The 18,637-nt window shown below is 37.5% G+C and overlaps 1 protein-coding gene across 1 annotated transcript in view; it reads right to left on the bottom strand.

The window, feature by feature from the left end:
* LEKR1 (leucine, glutamate and lysine rich 1) overlaps window positions 1-18,637 on the bottom strand; it is a 164,624-nt gene that overhangs the window by 14,589 nt on the left and 131,398 nt on the right. The window contains exons 12-14 of the mRNA XM_019731921.2: window positions 17,340-17,433; window positions 4,773-4,937; window positions 1,882-2,181 (exon numbers count right to left, since the gene is read on the bottom strand). Of these exons, the coding sequence (XP_019587480.2) occupies window positions 1,882-2,181; window positions 4,773-4,937; window positions 17,340-17,433 (559 nt within the window). The remainder of the gene's footprint in view (window positions 1-1,881; window positions 2,182-4,772; window positions 4,938-17,339; window positions 17,434-18,637) is intronic.

Here is an 18,637-nt window from a genome sequence, read left to right as displayed (position 1 = left end):
GTGCCTGGCACCTGGGTAGATCCTCAGCGTGTATTTGCTGGATTTAACCCTTCTATCTTTTCCTACTGGTCTTAGTTTATACGTTACTCCTCACTTTCCATCTTGCCATTTCTTTCGGGGTTTAAGAGTTAGAAAACCTGCTGGTCTAGTCGCCCTGATCTTTCTCTCTTTCAACCTGCTGTCCCTCTGCTAGCCGCCAATGCTGCTGTCTCATTTAAGACAAATATGCATCACCTGTTTCCTTCTCGGGGTTTCTTCAGCAAAGCTGAGTCCATGTGTGCGCTCCTTTCCCACTCCTGCCTGGACGGGGAAGCTGTGCTGCTGTGTTCCAACAGGAGACACTCAATCATCTGACCCCCTCACCATCTGGCAGAGTAAGTGGTGTGTTTATTGTTATTTTTAAAGTGAAAAAAAAAAAATGAGGCCTGGAGATGAGTGCTAAGATTGAGGATCACTTTGAAATTTTGAAGTGGAATCACTAGAACTCAGGCTTCCTGAAAGAGGAAACGTCATATCACAGAGATTCAAATTTGAATCTTGGCTCCACCACGCTGTGTGACCTTATGGAAGTTATTTAACCTTCTTGAGTCAGTTCCTCATCTGTAACATGGAAATCATTTCTACTTTATAAGATTGTTTTTGATCCAGTATTCTATCCATGCCTCATTTTAACTTATATTTATAATTTCTTTGCAATAAGTTCACTTCATAACTACAGTGATGGCATAAACTCTTAATTTGGGTTCATAATTTAAATATAGCAAGAGCATAGTATATTTAATTGTTAATAATCAATATTACTAGTACTTTTCTTTTATTCCCTTATTAAGATGTCCATAAAACCAACAAAAATATTACTTGTTATTATCCAGAATTTTCTCCACTTGTCTTTATTTGCTGTACTGTCATAAACGGGACATAGCTTTGGTGGTTAGAGAATAGAGAACTGCGCCACCATTTTAGTTCAGGCTATCACAACAAAGGACCACAGACTGGGTGGCTCAAACAACAAATGAAATTTATGTCTCACAGTTGTGGAGGCAGGGCCGGCAGATTTGGTATCTGGTGAGGACCCTGTTCCTGGTCCACAGGTGTCCTCTCACGGTGTCCTCACATGGTGGAAGGGATGAGGGAGCACGCCAGGAGCTCTTTCATTATGGTACTAATCCCATTCATGAGGGATCTGCCTTCATGACATAAATACCTTCCCAAAGTCCCCACCTCCAAATATCATTGCATTGAGGATTAGGTTTCAACGTACAGATTTTTAGGGGACAAAAACATCTAGTCTATAGCATCCACTGTTTCTAAACTGCTTAGCAGCTCAGAAATAAGACTTTGTTAGAAAATATTTTTTCACATCAAAGTGTCTCTACTCCAGTTTAAATAAAACCATTGCTGAAATAATGATGCTTACATAAGAAAGAACACCACATGTAAATGACCATATAAGTTTAGGTTGATAAAAAGACAAATCCCTAAAGAAAAATTACATTTAAGATACATTGTCCAAATATTATTTGAACTTACGCAGCAAGTGCTCTAAAAGTTTTTGGCAAAGATTTAATGCAAAAACAAGTAAGACATAAATAGATAAAGATTACTAATCTTTGAGGTTTTAAATGGTCATTTGCAACAAAGTAGAACAGTGCTGAGAAAACCTTAGAGATTCAATGTATCCATTTTACAAAGAAGGAAGCCAGGTCCAGAAAGGTTAAGTGACTGTCTAGTCAAGGACAAAACCAGGATGTGATCTCAGGTCCCTGACGAGCAGTACAGAACTCTTTGCAGGACACTGAGCTGCCTTTCATGTTTTTGTTTGTTTGTTTATGTTTTGAAAGAACATGTGCTCTTTCACTATGTGCAATGGTGCCATCCTACCTCTTCCTGAGACTGGTTAAATTGCTGTAGCAGTTGTGTTTGTGCCAGCATTACTCTTTCCAGCTCATCTGACTTCTGTTTCATTTCCTTCTTCAAGTCCTCAGAAACAGAATCACTATTGTCAATTTCCTTCTTCAGGCGAGATTCAAATTCTGCAACCAAATTTTTGAGGTTTTCAATTTCCTTCTCTTTTGACTCAGATTCTTCAGTATATTGGACTTGGGATTCATTGAGTTTTTTTTCAAGAGTGGCTACTTCCAGCCTTACATCTCTAGTAGCGTCCGCGATTAAGTCAGATATCTGTAAGATAAATCTTGAATTAGTTTTTAGGCAATAAATCTAGGTAACTACAGAGTTCTTATGGTTTTATGAGGCTTATTCTAAATAATCAGTGCACTCTTCTGATCAGAGGAATACAAATCCTATGACACGTGTAGGCCTCCAAGATTTACTTTTTAAAGGTAAAAGACTATGACTTTTATTTTTACCACCTAAGTGGAATGGCATTAATCACAGCATCCTCAGAAATATATGAATCTCTGGGTCTGGACTGAGCTACCAAGAATGGCTCAAGTCTTGATCAGATTCCTATCCAGACTCACTATAGGGTGGTTTTGGGAGCTAGAAATTCCTGATGCTTGGGAATGCACGTAGGAGAACGGCACTATTAGATTTTGCTCATACCATACCAATAAGTTTCCCGTTGCATTGTTTTTCTGTCTTGTATATGATAGTTGGGGTACCCCAGGTACTACACCTTCTAGAGCAGCACTGCGCAATAGGTCTTTCTGTGACGATAGAAACATTCTGTGATGTTTAGTATGGAAGCCACCAGCCCCACGTGGCTATTGACAGTGCTGTGCTGGTGAATGTTTAACTACTGACTCACAAGCACACAACAAGCCAGATTTGTATCTAATTTCCATGGTGCAAATACTCTCACCATGACCAGTTCCAAGCTACCAAGGTGACATCACCGATCTCTGGGTTGGTACAATAGGCTCTCATTTCCCAGGACTGACTAATGAACATTTGAAATGTGACTGATGTGACTGATGAGCTGAATTTTAAATTTGGTTTAATTTTAATTAACTGATATTGAAGTAGGCACATGTGCCTACCATATTAGTGCAGTTCTAGAGAATACTTTAAAAATATACTGCTTCTCAAGGTGGTACCTCTAGATAAAGAGATGAGAGAATAACTTGGGGAAGTTTTTCCTCATTGTCATGAAAGTCTTTAGAAGGAAAAAGACTGCTTGTTTTCTCTCCCCTTAAAAAACAAAGAGCAGAAAACAAAGCAGGAAGAGCAAGGCTGCTTCTGATGAAACATACACTTACTATTTATGCTACGGTGATTGTCATATAATAAACATTAGTACAACAAGAAACCGGCCCATGGAGAATCTGGAAATCATTCAGAGACCAAAGTTCCAAGGATTTTGTGAACAGTTACTTAAGAATTAAGTATCCAAAATTCGTTCCAAATGTTAACTTTACATTAGGAATAACTTTTACAAGAAACATATTCACCACACTTAGTAATTTTATAAATTAATATTCCATTATCTTCAAATAATCCAGGAAGGAAGAGGGTCACTGCTGCGTTTGGACAATAGATTCCATCATCCTGAAGAGAGGTGACACTGAAACGGAGCAGGTTTTCCTTGGGAGGGGGCGCTCACATAACCACAGATATGTTTTGATTATTTTGAAAAAGGGGACCAACATTTACAAATCAAAATAATTGATTTACAAAATCTGGACTGATGACTCGTCTTGAAAATCTGCAATCCATGGCAAGTTGGGGTCTGCCTTTTGGCGTCCCCCTGCTGATGGGACGCTGAGACATCCAGGATTGCAACAGCAGTCCAGAGGTGAGGGGGAGGACGCGAAGGCACGCCAAGGGGGTGGAGTGGGGTGGGGTGGTGGTGAAGGGCTAGGAAGCAAGAGGCCTGCACAGGAGAGAACCTGTCTAGGGGAGGTGGAGGCTCCAAAGTTCCCAGTATGTGTTCCATTGTCTCAACAGGACTTCACTTACAAAACACAAATTGAAAGAGAAAATTATGAAGAATTTCAAAACAGCATTTGCAGAGCATTAAACCCAAAGCATGAGGCCTTTTTTAGTGTGAGGCCCTGTGATACTGCACTTGCCATACACTCACGTAGCTGGCCCTGCCTACTGTTCACAGTGAACTATTAAAAAGCCTGTCTCATCCCCCGTGCAACAAACAGAGGCCCTTAAGTCTCATTTAATGCTTAATTTACACAGACTGTTAATGAGTTTATTCAAATGTGTTTTCCCCACTGTATCTTGGTTAACACACACACACACACACACACACACATACACACACACACACCCCATATATACGACAATCAGGTCCTATAAAAATGGGAACCTTAACAAAACCTTAAATTCTGTTTAGGACACACTGTTTCAAAAATTATGGAGATGGTTACATTTTAAAAATATTTCCCTTCATTCAAAAAGATTTAGAATTGAAAATATTTTTAATTAAAGGAGATAGGCTTTAGTTGGAAAATTTTTAATTATGTAAAACACTTCATTATCTTTTGATGTTGGATATTTGATGTGTCCGGATAGCTAACCGTGCTGATTATTAGTTATATAAATAATTTCTGCTGTTTTAAAAAGGTTATTTTAATAGAAAAAATTCCATGCATAGCTGGATTGTATGTGTGTACAATTTATCACAGTTATTCATTCTGGAGAGTAGCCAAACCATTCTACCTATGTGACTGAAACCAAGCCACAGTGACCACAGGAAAGTTACTGGAGTTATAAACACTGCAGAGCTCTTAGGAGGAAGTAACCAACATCTATAGTTTTAAACCCGTTGAATAATAATGAAAATCATAACGACTGACCTTCATTTGTAGTTCCTCTTGTTCTTTCTTATACTTTTGGATTATTTCTTGGTGTTTTTCCTTTTCAATATCAAGTTCCAGTTTAGCTTCTTCCTTAAAGAGAAGAACTTGCTCCTCAAATTCAACTAAATATTGGGCCCTTTCCTTGGCGAGTTCAGCTTCAATCTAGAAAACAGAATTTAACGCACATATAAAGCCATTTTACCTTAAAATAAGTAAATTAAGGTTATTTTCAGACTAATATTTTTTAAATTCTAATGTTAATTTTAAACATTAATCCAATTTTTAAGTTCTAATATTTAAAAAAACATTTGACCCAGAACTTAGGCCCGAAAAATTGAACTTGAATCAAATATGTCAAGGTCTTCTAAGACCTTCTAAAACATAGAAAATGAGTAGAGATGTTAGGACAATATATTATGACAGTTTTGAGAAATACTAAAAGCTTTGTCTTCCGTACCTTTATACTGTAAACTCAGTCTTTGCCAGCAACCCTATTAAAAAAAAAAAGACTTCGAGGCCCTCAGACTAAGTTCTGCTAAAAGCTCAGAGGGGATACAAAGTACAAATGTTGAGGTTTTTAAAAAGTTTTATTATTTAAAAAAATATTTTTATTAAAAATCTAGTTAGCATGCAATACTATATTAGTTTCAGGTATACACCATAGTTATTCAACATTTATTACATACCTAAAGAAGTGATCACCATGGTAAGTCCAGCAACCATCTGACACCATACTATGCTATCACAGTATTATTGACTATATTCCCCATGCTGTACGTTACATCCCTATGACTTGCTCGTTATTTAACTGGAAATTTGGACCAGTTATTGCCCTTTACATTTCCCCCCTTTTTAATTTTTCAGTTACGTTGACATTCAATGTATTTTATATTTCAAGTGTACAGCATAGTATTTAGACATTTATATAATTTAAGAAGTGATCCAGTTGACTAGTCTAGTACCCACCTGGCACTCTCCATAGTTATAGTGATTATATTCCTCATGCTTTACATCCCCGTGACTATTTTGTAACTACCAGTTTGTACTTCTTAATCCCTTCACCTTTTTCACCCCACCCTCTAAGCCCCCTCCCATCTATCACTCTGATAATCTAGTACCCATCTGATACCATATGTAGTTATTACAGTATTATTGACTATATCCATATGCTATACCCTACATCTCTATAACTACTTTGTAACAACCAATTTGTACTTCTTAATGCCTTCCCCCTTTTCACCCACCCCTTTAACCCCCCACCCATCTGATAACCATCAAAATGATCTCTGTATCTACGAGTTTGTTTCTGTTTTATTTGTTTATTTTGTTCTTTAGATTCCACATATAAGTAAAGTCCTATTGCATCTGTCTTTCTCTGTCTGACACTCCACTCAGCACAATTCCCTTAGGGTCCATTCTTGCCACTGCAGATGACTACAACTCATTCCCTTCCATGGCTGAGCAATATTCTACTGTATATATGTACTACCTCCTCTTTATCCATTCTTCTATCAACAGACACCCAGGCTGCCTCCACATCTTGGCCATTGTAAACAATGCTGCAATGAACATATGGATGCACACATCCCATCGAAGTAGCATTTGGGTTTCTTTGGATAATTACTAGGAAGTGGGCTTACTGGGTCTTCCTTTGTCTCTTGTTATAGCCTTTGTTTTAAAGTCTTTTGTCTGGTATAAGTACTGTTATCCCAGCTTTTTTGTTTTCATTTGCATGAAATATCTTTTTACATCCCTTTACTTTCAGTCTGTGTGTGTTTGTCAATCTGAAGTGGGTCTCTTGTAGGCAGCATATGTAAGCGTTTTGTTTTCTTATCTATTCAACCACCCCATATTTTTGATTGGAGCATTTAATCTACTTACATTGAAAGCAATTGTTGATAGATATGTAGTTAATGCCATTTTATTATTTATATTTTTGATAGTTTTTGGCCCATTTTAAAGAAGTCCCTCTAGCATTCCTTGGTAATACTGGTTTAGTGGTGATGAACTCCTTTAGTTCTCTTGTCTGGGATGCTCTTTCTCTATCCTTTGATTTTAAATGATAGCCTTGCTGGCTAGAGTATCCTTGATTGTAGGTCGTTATCTTTCATCACTTTGAAAATTTTGTGCCAATCTCTTCTGGCCTGCAAAGTTTCTGTTAAGACATCAGCTGACAGTCTTATGGGAGTTCCCTTATATGTAACTAACTGCTTTTCTCTTGCTGCTTTTAGGATTCTCTCTTTGTCTTTAACCTTTGCCATTTTAATTATAATGTGTCTTGGTGTGGGCCTGTTTGGGTTCAGCCTTTTTGGGACAATCTGTGCTTCCTGGACTTCTATGTCTATTTCCTTCACCAGGTTAGGAAAGTTTTCAGTCATTATTTCTTCAAAAAGATTCTCAATCCCTTGCTTTCTCTCTTCTCCTTCTGCTACTCCCTACAATAAGAATGGTGTTACGCTTGATGTTGTCCCAGAGGTCTCTTAAACTATCCTCATTTTTATTTTGATTCTTTTTTCTTTTTGCTGTTTTGATTGGGTGTTTTCTGCTACCTTGTCTTCCAAATTGCTGATTCGATCCTATGCTTTACCCATCTGGTCTACTGGTGATTCCTTCTAGTAAATTCTTCATTTCAGTTATTGTATTCTTCACTTCTGACTGGTTCTTTTTTATGGGTTCTATGTCCTTTTTTATGCTTTCTATCTCTTTGTTGAAGTCCTCACTAAGTTCCTTGAGCATCCTTATAACCATTGTTTTGAACTCTGTCTCTGGTGGGTTGCTTGCCTCCATTGTGTTTAGTTCTTTTTCTGGAGTTTTCTCCTGTCCTTTCATTTGGAATGTATTTCTTTGTTTCCTCATTTTGACTGCCTCTTTGCATTTGTTTCTGTGTTAGATAGAGCTGCTATGTTTCCCAACCTTGCTGGGTGGCCTTATGTAGTAGGGGTCCTGTGGGGCCCAGTGGCACAGTCTCTCTGGTCACCTGCTCCAGGAGTGTCCCTTGTGTGGGTTGTGTGTGCCCTCCTGTTATAGTTGAGCCTTGATTGATGTTGGTATGTCAGTGGGTGGTATTGACCCTCAGACTAACTGGCTGTGAGGTTTGGCCACATTCACAGCTTATGGGCTGCTGTACGGGGGGCTTACCCCACAGAGTAGGATTCACTTCAGTGGGCTCTGGTGCCTGTTGAGACCACCCTTTGTGTGTGCTATTTGTGCAGCTAATTGGGTGGTGCTGTGCTGTGGTCTGAAACCAACTTCCAAGTATGTGTGTTCTGAAGCCTCTTGAGAGGGGCTCTGGTGCAGGCCCCTGTCAGCCACTGCCTGTGACTGCTGGTGAGTACCTGGTAGGAGCTACCAAGTGATCCATGGTTGTTTTCTGCCTGTGCTATACATGGAGGTGCATGGGAGAGGCCACACTGCAAACTGAGGACAGCTGCCAGCAGTACCAGGTCTGGGGTAGCTCTGCAAAAAGTCAGGACACTCCAAGGCTTGCTGCCATCTGCTGGCTCCCATAAGATTCAGCCAATGATAAAGCCTCCTGCAGTATACAAGTTGGGTGAGGGAGGGTCTCAGTGAGTCAGCAGGGTGGAGCAGTGGAGCTCACCAGGACAATCAGATTCAGATTTGGCCTGTGCAGGCAAGCTCAGCACAGGAAAGATGGTGCCTGCCTGCAGGTTGCATAGGAAGAGGGCCCCACACAGGGAAAATGGGGACTGTCCCTCAAGTCGTCGCTCAAAATGTATACAACTCTGTCTTTCCCATATGTCTCCGACATCCCTAGAGTCACCATACCTCCTCTGGAGTCCAGGGTGTGTCTGTGTGGGCCATTTAAGAGGATGTCTGGGTTTCCTGCAACCTTCCATCCCACCCAGATGGTCAGAATCACCTGTTTTTCATAGCCAGAAGTTGTGGGGGCTCCTCTTCCCAGCACCAGTACTCTGGGCTGGGGAGCCCGGTGTGGGGGGCTGGGGTCCCTCGCTGCTTCGTGGGGAACCTCTGTAGTTGAGTTATCTCTCCCGATTTTCAAATTCTGGTCCCTAGGTGAGGGTCAGCCCATTTCACGTCTTTGCCCCTCTTACCAGTCTCGACATGGCTTCTTCTTTATATTGATAGTTATACAACTTCTGTTCAGCTAGACTTCAGATGGTTCTCCAAGTTGGTTGTTCTATAATTCAGTTGTAATTTTGATGTGTTCACAGGATGAGGCAAGCACGGCCTCATCTACTCTGCCATCTTGGATCTCTTCCAAATGTTGAATTTTTAATGTTCCTTTCTTGATGGAGACCATAGAAAGTTTTAGAGTCACAGATGATCACTTTACTGTGATTGAGGCCAGAAGGTTAAGGAAAATATAGGTCAGTGATGCCTGTATCCATATTTTTACTCAAATAGAATCATAGCACAGGAAGAGACCTTAGAAACCCCCTACTTCAATTTCTCAAGCTCCCATGAATTGTGTAAAAAATAAACAAGAACTTTGGATTCAGACGAAGTTGAATTTAAATCCTGGCTCTGTCACTTTCTAGTTGTGTGATCTTAAGTTGTGACTGTAATCTCTCCTGGTGGGGTTATAACTAGTCCCCTTGGGGGTTGTTATGAAGATTAAATGGACAAAACGTCTGTAAGGCACCAGCACAAGCAGGCATCAATAGTCAGTGGAGATAACTTCCATGTTGACCCTTCAGTCTCTACCATGGAATCTGCACCAAACGACTGTCCGCTCTGTGCCTCAACACCACCAGAAACCATAACTCACTCCTTCCCCAACAGGCGTTTCCATTTTCAGACAGCACTAAGCATTAGGCAGTTTTTCCTTTAGCTGAGCCAACATCTTTCTCCCTGTGGTTTTTAACCATTGGTTTGGCTCTGCCTATCGGAACAAGAGAGACAGCAAATCTATGAGTCCTGGAGTTACTCAGGCCTGGGAGTTCATCTAGTGAGATTAGAGAAGGGATCCCAGTGACAGGCTGGCTCTAGATTTACACTGTGCAATGATTATAAATTCTAAGAGGGAGTAAATGCCAGATAACTTGGGAGAAAGACTGTCAAACTTGACTTCCTGTGACTCTATGATTCAGGTTACTATAAGAGGAGGAGAGTGTTCAACCTGAATTTCTCAAGGGAACAGTGAAACCAGGGAACCAGGAAACAGAAAGTTCTCTAGGAAGGTTTTTGGGAAATCCTTTAAATTAAATAAAATGAGATAGACGACCAGCCCCAGTGTGAGGTCAGTTGGATTTATAGCACTGGGCATAGGTCTGAGCATTTGCCCCAAGGCAAAACGATTATATTTATACTCAATGCAAAGAGTTATTTTGGCTCTCTCAAAACAAATTTCTGGATTGTTTGGGGGAAATGATGCTGATGATCATTTAGGAACACGATAGAATTGTTCAGATGTGTTTTTCTTAGACTGCTAAAGATGAGGAAAGCCTCAGGGGCACTCAGAAGAAAGAACTGATGTTCTTCTGAATTCCAGGCACTTACATCCACCTGCCTCCTGGTAGCCATTTAGGCACTTCACAGGTGTCTCAAAGTGTCTGAACCAGAAATCTTGATGCAACCCCCACCCTACCTGTCTCTCCCCATTTCAAGACACAGCACTACCGTCCATCTAGTTAGTCAAGTCAATAACTTGAGCCAGGTGGGTACTAGACTAATGGGGGGAATCACTTCATAAATTACATAGATGTCTAACCACTGTGCTCTACACCTGAAAACTAATATAAAATCATATTGAATGTCAACTTTAATTGAAAAAAAAAGTTATTTTAATTTATTATGGGGAAGAGGCCACTTAAGAAATTGGTAAACCTGTCCATCTATGAAGATGAAACAAAGGAAGAATCAGGGAAGAAAAGGGGGTGGCTCACTGTTTGAATGACTAGGATGCTCTGTTCTACCTGAGTCAGGAAGCAAGAGCTTCCTGCCCTTGAACTACTCCTTGAAATGAACTATTGTAGGTAAAGAGAGAAAAAGGGGAAGGAATAGATGGAAGGTGGGAAAGAAAACAGCACTGTAAATAGAAGGGAGAAGAGTGATTTACTATTAATGATTTAATTTTTAATTTGTACAACCTGAGAAAGAGAAGCAAAGTGATGAGCTTCAGGTGGGACGTCTAAACATTTACGGAAGCTGCAATGAGATGCCAAGAACAATCTGAAGGTGTTGACACTGTAGCACAGAGGAATGACCCTACTGGTTCCTCCATGATCTGCATCATTAGAACAAAATGATGAGCCCACAAACATGACGATTTGCTTAAGCCAGTATATTATTTGTCATTGAGAAGATGAATTCATACCAAATTGTCATGTTTATGTTTTTTACATGTTGGTAAGAGTTGTTTGTTTAAAATATCTTAGATGGCAGGACTTACGTTTATGCAAAATAAATGAATTTAGTGATGATGCATACAGAAAATATGACCTGCTTTATACAATAACTAATAGTAATTTTAATAATCATGAGGAAATTCTCATTTAAAAAAAAAGCATAAGTAACATAGGAGCTCAAGAGCTACACAAGGTAAAGTAAATTACCCGTGTACACATTGCAGGTTTCAATTCTTTTTCCTTTCTATTTATGCAAAATAAATAGGTCAAACTCTATCTACTTGGTAAATGCCTACTGATGCCTCCAGAGCATTCTGAGTATGTTGTTTTTTAAAAAACTCCTTCTATATTTGTTGTTGACATGCATAATTAGTATTTTGTAACATGTCTAATACTGATGTGCAAAATACTGTCTTTTCACTAAGTATTTTCCAAGTGCGATCTTTCTAGTTAATTTGTATATCATTTTCTAACTGTCCATGGAGCCAAATGCCATGTTATAACATAATTACCTGTTATGTGATGACCCCTTTAAAACAAAAGGAATTTCAGATGCTAAAGTAGAAATCAGATCATTTGTTTATATTTGATGTATATGTATCGTTTTTGAAAATATGTCTCCTAAAAATAAATTATTATACTATTTTCTAAATGTTAAAAACAAATACTGGTTGAAAACTAACACTTCAGATTATTTCTGAATTAACTACCTTTATATATGATAACAGTAGATGATTATTCTAATACACAGACTTCATAGTAAAAAAACAACCATGTTAAGGAATCAAGCATATGTATCGAAGCCCTGCCAAGAGCTCTGCAAACTTAAGATGGAAGGGAGAACGTCCACTGTGTACCACGGAGTATGCAAGCTAGCGTGGTATGGTACAGAACACTTTTCATATATTAACTCACTTAATCTTACAAGCCCGGGAAGAACATACAATAATTATTATTCCCGCTGTCTAGATTAAGAAATAGTGTCAGCGAGATTAAGTCCCTTCACCAAGATCTTAGCACCATGATGAGGTGGAGCAGGCTTCACACGCAGATGTCTCTGGTGGGCACCGTGGCTCAGCGTGTTTAGTTTTTCCATGCAGCCCGTCTCCCCACACGTGTACATAACATAGTGGTTAAGTGCATGGATTAGGTATTTATTAAGTGGCAAAATATTTGGAAGTTTATCCAGATAACTTTCTGTTAATAAATTCTAATTTAATTCCATTGTGGTCAGAGAAAATACTTTGTATTGCTTGAATCCTTTTAAATTTATTGAGATTTATTTATGCCTCAGAAGATGATCTATTTTAGTATATGTCCCATGTGCACTTGAAAAAAATGTGAATTCTGTAAAATGGAGAATTCTATAATACAGTAGTCTCGTTTATCCTTGGGGGACATGTTACAAGACCCCCATTGGATGCCTGAAAACTTGAATAGTACTGAACCCTATATATACTATGTTTTTCCCTATGCATACATATCAGTGATAAAGTTTAATTTATAAATTTGTCACAGTATTAATAACATCAATAACTAATAATAAAATAGAAAGTTATAACACTACACTGTAATAAAAGTTATATGAGTGTGGTCTCTTTCAAAGTATCTCAATGTATTGTACTCACCTTTCACTTAAAGGAAGCATTTTACAGCTTCTCTTTGGCATATCTGAATTGTCAGCATCACCACTCTTGCACTTTGGGGGGCATTATTAAGTAAAATAAGGGTTACTTGAACATAAGCATTGCAATCGATCTCATAACTGACAGCTATGAAGTGACTAATGGGTGGGTAGTGTACACAGCATGAATATGCTGGACAAAGGAATGATTCACATTCTAGGCTGGATGAAGTGGGATGGTGTGGGGTTTCATCACAATACACAGAATGACATGCAATTTAAAATGTATGAATTTTTATTTCCGGAATTTTCCATTTAATATTTTCAGAATGAGGTTGACCATGGGTAACTAAAACCACAGAAAACAAAACCACAAGTAAGGGGGAAGTACTTTAGTGTTTTTCAATATATGTCTTAATAAACTATTGTACTATTTTTCATAGTATATATCCTTACTGATTTTCTAGATATTTTTCTATCAATTATTGAGGGAAGGCTATTGACATCTAATTACGGATTTGTCTTTTTGTCCTTGCAGTTCTATCAGTTTTTGTTTAATTTTTAAGTTCTATTATTAGATCCTCTTGGTGAATTGATCCCTTTATCATTATGAAATTACCTTCTTTATCCCTGGAAATACTCTAAATACAGTTGATCCTTAAACAATGTAGGAGTTATGGGCACTGACCTCCCCCTCACAATCAAAAATCTGTGTATAATTTTTGACTCCCCCAAAACTTAACTACTTACCAATAACATAAACAGTTGATTAACACATATTTTGTATGTTGTATGTATTATATACGGTATTCTTACTATAAAGTAAGGTAAAGGCAAGAAAATTTTATTAAGAAAATCATAAGGAAGAGAAAATATATTTATAGTATTTATTGAAAACAGTCTGTGTGTAAGTGGATCCATGCAATTCAAATCTGTGTTGTTCAAGGGTCAACTGTATTCTGATTTCTTTGCTCTGAAGTCTGCTTTGTCTGGTAGTAGATCTAGCTTTCTCTGGCCACTCTGGCTTTCCTTTGATTTGTGTTGGCATATCTTTTTCCATGCTTTACTTTTCACATATTTGCTAAAATATTTCTTTATATTAAAGTGCATTTCTTGTAGGCACGTATATATAGTAAAATCTTGCATTTTTACCCAACATGACAATCTTGGTATTTTAATGGGGATACTTAGACCAGAGCTTGGCAAACTATGGTCCACAGGCTAAATTCAGTCATGTCCACTCATATCGTCTATGGCTGCTATTAAGTCACAATAGCAGAGTTGAGTGGTTGCAACAGAGATTACTTGTCCCATAAATGTAAATTTTTGCTAACTAGTCCTTTATAAAAAAAATTTTTGACCCCTGGTTTAGATCATTTACTTTTAATTTGACTAGCTTTAAATCTGTCTTACTGTGTTTTCTATTTGGCCCATCTCATCTTTTTTCTCTTTTTCTATCTTCTTTTGGACTGAGTATTTTTAAATTCAATTTTATATCCTTTGTTGGCTTATTAACTGTAAGTCTTTGTTTTTCTATTTTTGTGTTTGCTTTTAGGTATATAGACTAGATCTTTCACTACATCTTTATCTCCCAGTAATATATTACTTCATGTATTGTATAAGAATCTCACAATAGTATATTTTCATTTCTCCCCCGCTATTGTGCTATTGTTATACATTTTGCTTCTACTTATTATTAACAATCTCATATTAGATTGTTAATATTTTTTGTTTAAATAGTCAATTATATTTTAAAATATTTAAATGACAAGAAAACATATTTATCCATATTGTTACCATTTCTAGTGCAGATACATATTTCCATCTGGTATAATTTCCTTTTCGATTAAAGAACTTCTTTTAACATTTCTTATAATATGTATGTGCTGGTGATATATTTTCCAGCCTTTGTATTTCCGAGAAAGTCTTTATTTCATCCTCATATTTGAAAGATATTTTCACTTTATATAGAATTCTAGATCTGCCCACCTCCAACACTATTTTAGTACTTCCCGTCTCACTCTTCCTGCTTACATTGTTTCTGATGGAAAATCTGCTGTCATCCTTTTCCTTGTTCCTCTATTCTCTTGTATTCTCTCTCTCTCTCTTTTTTTTTTTTTTTGGTGTCATTTTAAAAATTATTATTAGTTTCAGATGTACAAGACAACATAGTGATTAGACATTTATATACCTCACAAAGGAATAACCCCAATAAGTCTATTACCCATCTGATACTGTACATAATTGTTAGAATATTATTGACTATATTCCCTATGCTGTACTATATATCCTTGTGACTATTTTTTAAATTATAGTTGACATTCAATATTATTTTGTATTAGTTTCAGGTGTACAGCATAGTGGTTAGACATTTATATACTTTATGAAGTTATCCCCTCAATAAGTATACTACCCATCTGACATCATACATAGTTCTCACAATATTATTGACTATATTCCCCATACTGTACTTTACATCCCTATGACTCTTTCCTAACTACCAATTTGCACTTCTTAATCCCCTTATGCTTCTTACCCAGCCCCCCAATGCCTCTCCCATCTAACAATCATCAGTCTGTTCCCTGCATCCATGGGTCCGTCTCTGTTCTGTTTGTTCATTTATTTTGTTCTTTAGATTTCACATATAAGTGAGATTATATGGCATTTGTCTTTCTCAGTATGACTTATTTCACTTAGCATAATGCCCTCTAGGTCCATCCATGTTGTCGCACGCAAATGGTATGATTCTTTTTTATGGCAGAGTAATATAATATTCCATTGTATATATGTACCACCTTCTTCTTTATCCACTTCTCTATTGATGGACATTTCAGTTGTTTCCATATTTTGGCTATTGTAAATAGTGCTTCAGTGAACATAGGGGTGCATATATTAATATTTTTTTAAGCAAAGGCAGGAAAGTTCCCTCTCTCAGTTTAAGAGGAGCCAAGGCTTTTGAGGGAAGGGAAAGACTAATGAATCTCTATCCCTACTGATTTCATTAGAGAAATTTCTGAATAAAACATGGGACGTTTACAATATCTCTTCATACAAGTGCCAAATGGCTCTCCGAAACTTTGCTGTAATTTCTAGTCCCTTAAATGGTAAATATGAAAGACTAGCTCACTAGACCTTTCTCACAGTACAAAATCCACTCTATCCATTGGATGAGTGAAAAATAATCTCTCATTGTTTTAATTTGCATTTTTTGGATTGCTAGTTAGGTTGATCATCTTTTTGTATTTTTAAACACGGCTTGGTAAAGATAGGGGAAGTAAAGAATAGACTAGCCAACTGAGTACTCATGCTAATAAAAATTAGAAAGAATTAAAGAAGTGTGGGTTTTAGAGAAGAAGGAAAAGCCCATGCTACAAAGTAAAACAAAGTAAGAATAAGGCACTTTAGCAACTTTAATATACATTCTGAAATTTTATAATTGTTGCCCCTATGAAACTATTGTCCTAGCGATCATTTTTGTTACAGCCTGAATGTGCTGTCCCCGAGGGACAAGGGGAGCGGACTGGTTGGTGGAGGGCCAGTACTGGCTGAGTATGGCCAACTGTGTGAAGACTGGAAACGAAAGTGACAAACTTAGAACTGACCCGAGCCAGCAACAATACCTAAGGGTTTCAATCTGGTGGGTGGTACAGTAGGGGATTCCAAGTGGAGATGTTGGTTTGAAAGTAGCCGCTGCTTGTTGCTTGAGGTTAAAAGTTATAGGGTCTCATTACCAAGGAAAAGAGTCTGATAATAACCAAGCAATCTGGATTTTCACAGCCAGCTCTAGTTCTAGATGCAAATTTAAGATAATCAGAAAAGCAAAGCAGAAGGTTAGTGCTAGGGATAGGTACCAGCTGGGGAAGAGAAAGAGTTGGGAAGGCTTTAGTGCATTGGGCAGGATAAGGCCCAGGGATCAATCAAGGAGTATCGGAAGTTCATGACAGGGAGATAGATGATGGCTGTGCCTCAATCACTAGAGCTGTGCATGGCCTGAGAAGGTAGGGACTAACAATTCTTAAATACTACACACTCGTATTCTTTAAAGGCAGCGCATATTCACTGTTGAAGCTTTGAAAAATATAGAAAAGTCCAGAGACAAAAATCAATACAATTTTTTTCATACTCTAAGAGCAAACATTTTCTTTGTAAATAGTGAGCTAAATAAAATGAGTAATCATTTTACACTGTCAAAGTTCATAATGGAATAATTTTGTTTTCCATTCTCTTATATTATCTTATATAAGCAGAGCAATTATAAGAACGAATTAATAGAACCTTGCTTTTAAGGATGTGGTCAAATGCAGTTTCTGTCATTTTATGAGGCAAAAAGGTAAATATTTAAAAATAAAAATTTTGCTTTTACGTGAGAACTGAGGGATATCTTAATCTTAGAAGATTTCAAATTCTGGTCTTACCTTTTTATTTTCATTATGTTGTCTAATATTTTGGAAAAGACACACATTATAAACATGTTTGGTCTAGGAAATTCCAGAAAGAATCAAACGTGTGCATAGACACAAAGACATCTATTTGGAACAGTCTTCTGGCCAATGAACAGAATTTTTGAACAGCAAATAAGACACATGCTGATGAAAGCCACATTATCATTACCTTCTCCCGCCAGTTATCATCATCCAGCAGCTTCTGTCTAAAGGTTTCCTGCAGCTGCTCGACGTTTTTCTGATGTGAAATCAGCATCAATTCCCTGAAAACAATAAACCCGACAAATGAGTCAAGACTAGCCCCTAACACTCTTCCTAAATTGCACACCTGGCTCAAAGAATACAATCTCAAACTTAGTCTGTTTATTCTCTTGAGCAATATATATACCTCTTCTAGGTACCATTTTAACTGTTAACAGCAGTTTACAAATACTGCAAATATTTTCACAGGCTTAATTTTTGCATAATTAGTAATATTTTTGCATGAAATAGTAACAACATATGTGGAGTCACAAATATAATAAAATGTTATACATTGTAGTTCCAAAGTTTATGACTAAATTCTAACACTAGACAATATTTTGTTCCTTAAACAAAGGAAAATATGTTGAGATATGCCATAAAATCACAATGTTTGTGGTTCCTGTTAGATTTCCTTTTCTTTTACTTATCTCAAATATGGACAAGAACAAACCCAACTAAGTAGAGGGTAATGTCTGAGACGTGGTATAGTACAAAACATATTAGAAAATTAAAAATACAAAGAATATTTTAATATTTTAATCCACATAAATGGATCTTAAAGCTTAGTCTGTGATCCTCTGGGTGGAGGTAAATGTGGGAAATTCATGAGAATCTTCCATAGGGGCACCGAAATTAAGCCTGTGACTATCACAAGTAGAGGCTAAAAGCATGCTTGTCAGTCAGGGTTCCTTCCCCCTTCTATGAAACCATGACTCTTATTTTCTTTGTAGGTGATTCTACTCCATTGCTTATTCCTCTTTCTAATATCTTTGTTTCCTATCATCTGCCTCTTCCTTTCAGCTCCGACCCTTTCTCTCAGACTTGGAACTCTCATTTACAACTGCTGTTAGATATCTCCACCCTAGTGATCCATCGACACCAAAGATTCCACACATCAAAAAACAAACCCACCAGCATCTCCAACAATCTTGCCTTTCCCTTTGACTTCTGAAAACCTTTAACAGTCAAAATCTTTGGCTTGAAATCCCTGAGTCATCTCTGACTCTTCCTTCTCTTTATCCTACCACATCCATGTAATAAAAAGTTCTATGTATTCTGTTTCCTTGGTGTGGGTCAAACTACCCTGTTTCCCCGAAAATAAGACCTAGTCTGACAATCAGCTCTAATGCGTCTTTTGGAGCAAAAATTAATTTAAGACCCAGTATTATACTATATTATAATATGTTATATTGTATAGTATTATATTATATTATATAAGACCCG

This window comes from Rhinolophus sinicus, linkage group LG01, assembly GCF_036562045.2.
Source record: "Rhinolophus sinicus isolate RSC01 linkage group LG01, ASM3656204v1, whole genome shotgun sequence".
Lineage (NCBI taxonomy): Eukaryota > Metazoa > Chordata > Mammalia > Chiroptera > Rhinolophidae > Rhinolophus > Rhinolophus sinicus.
The sequence above is the reverse complement of the archived record's forward strand: the minus strand, read 5'-3'. Positions and strand labels throughout refer to the sequence as shown.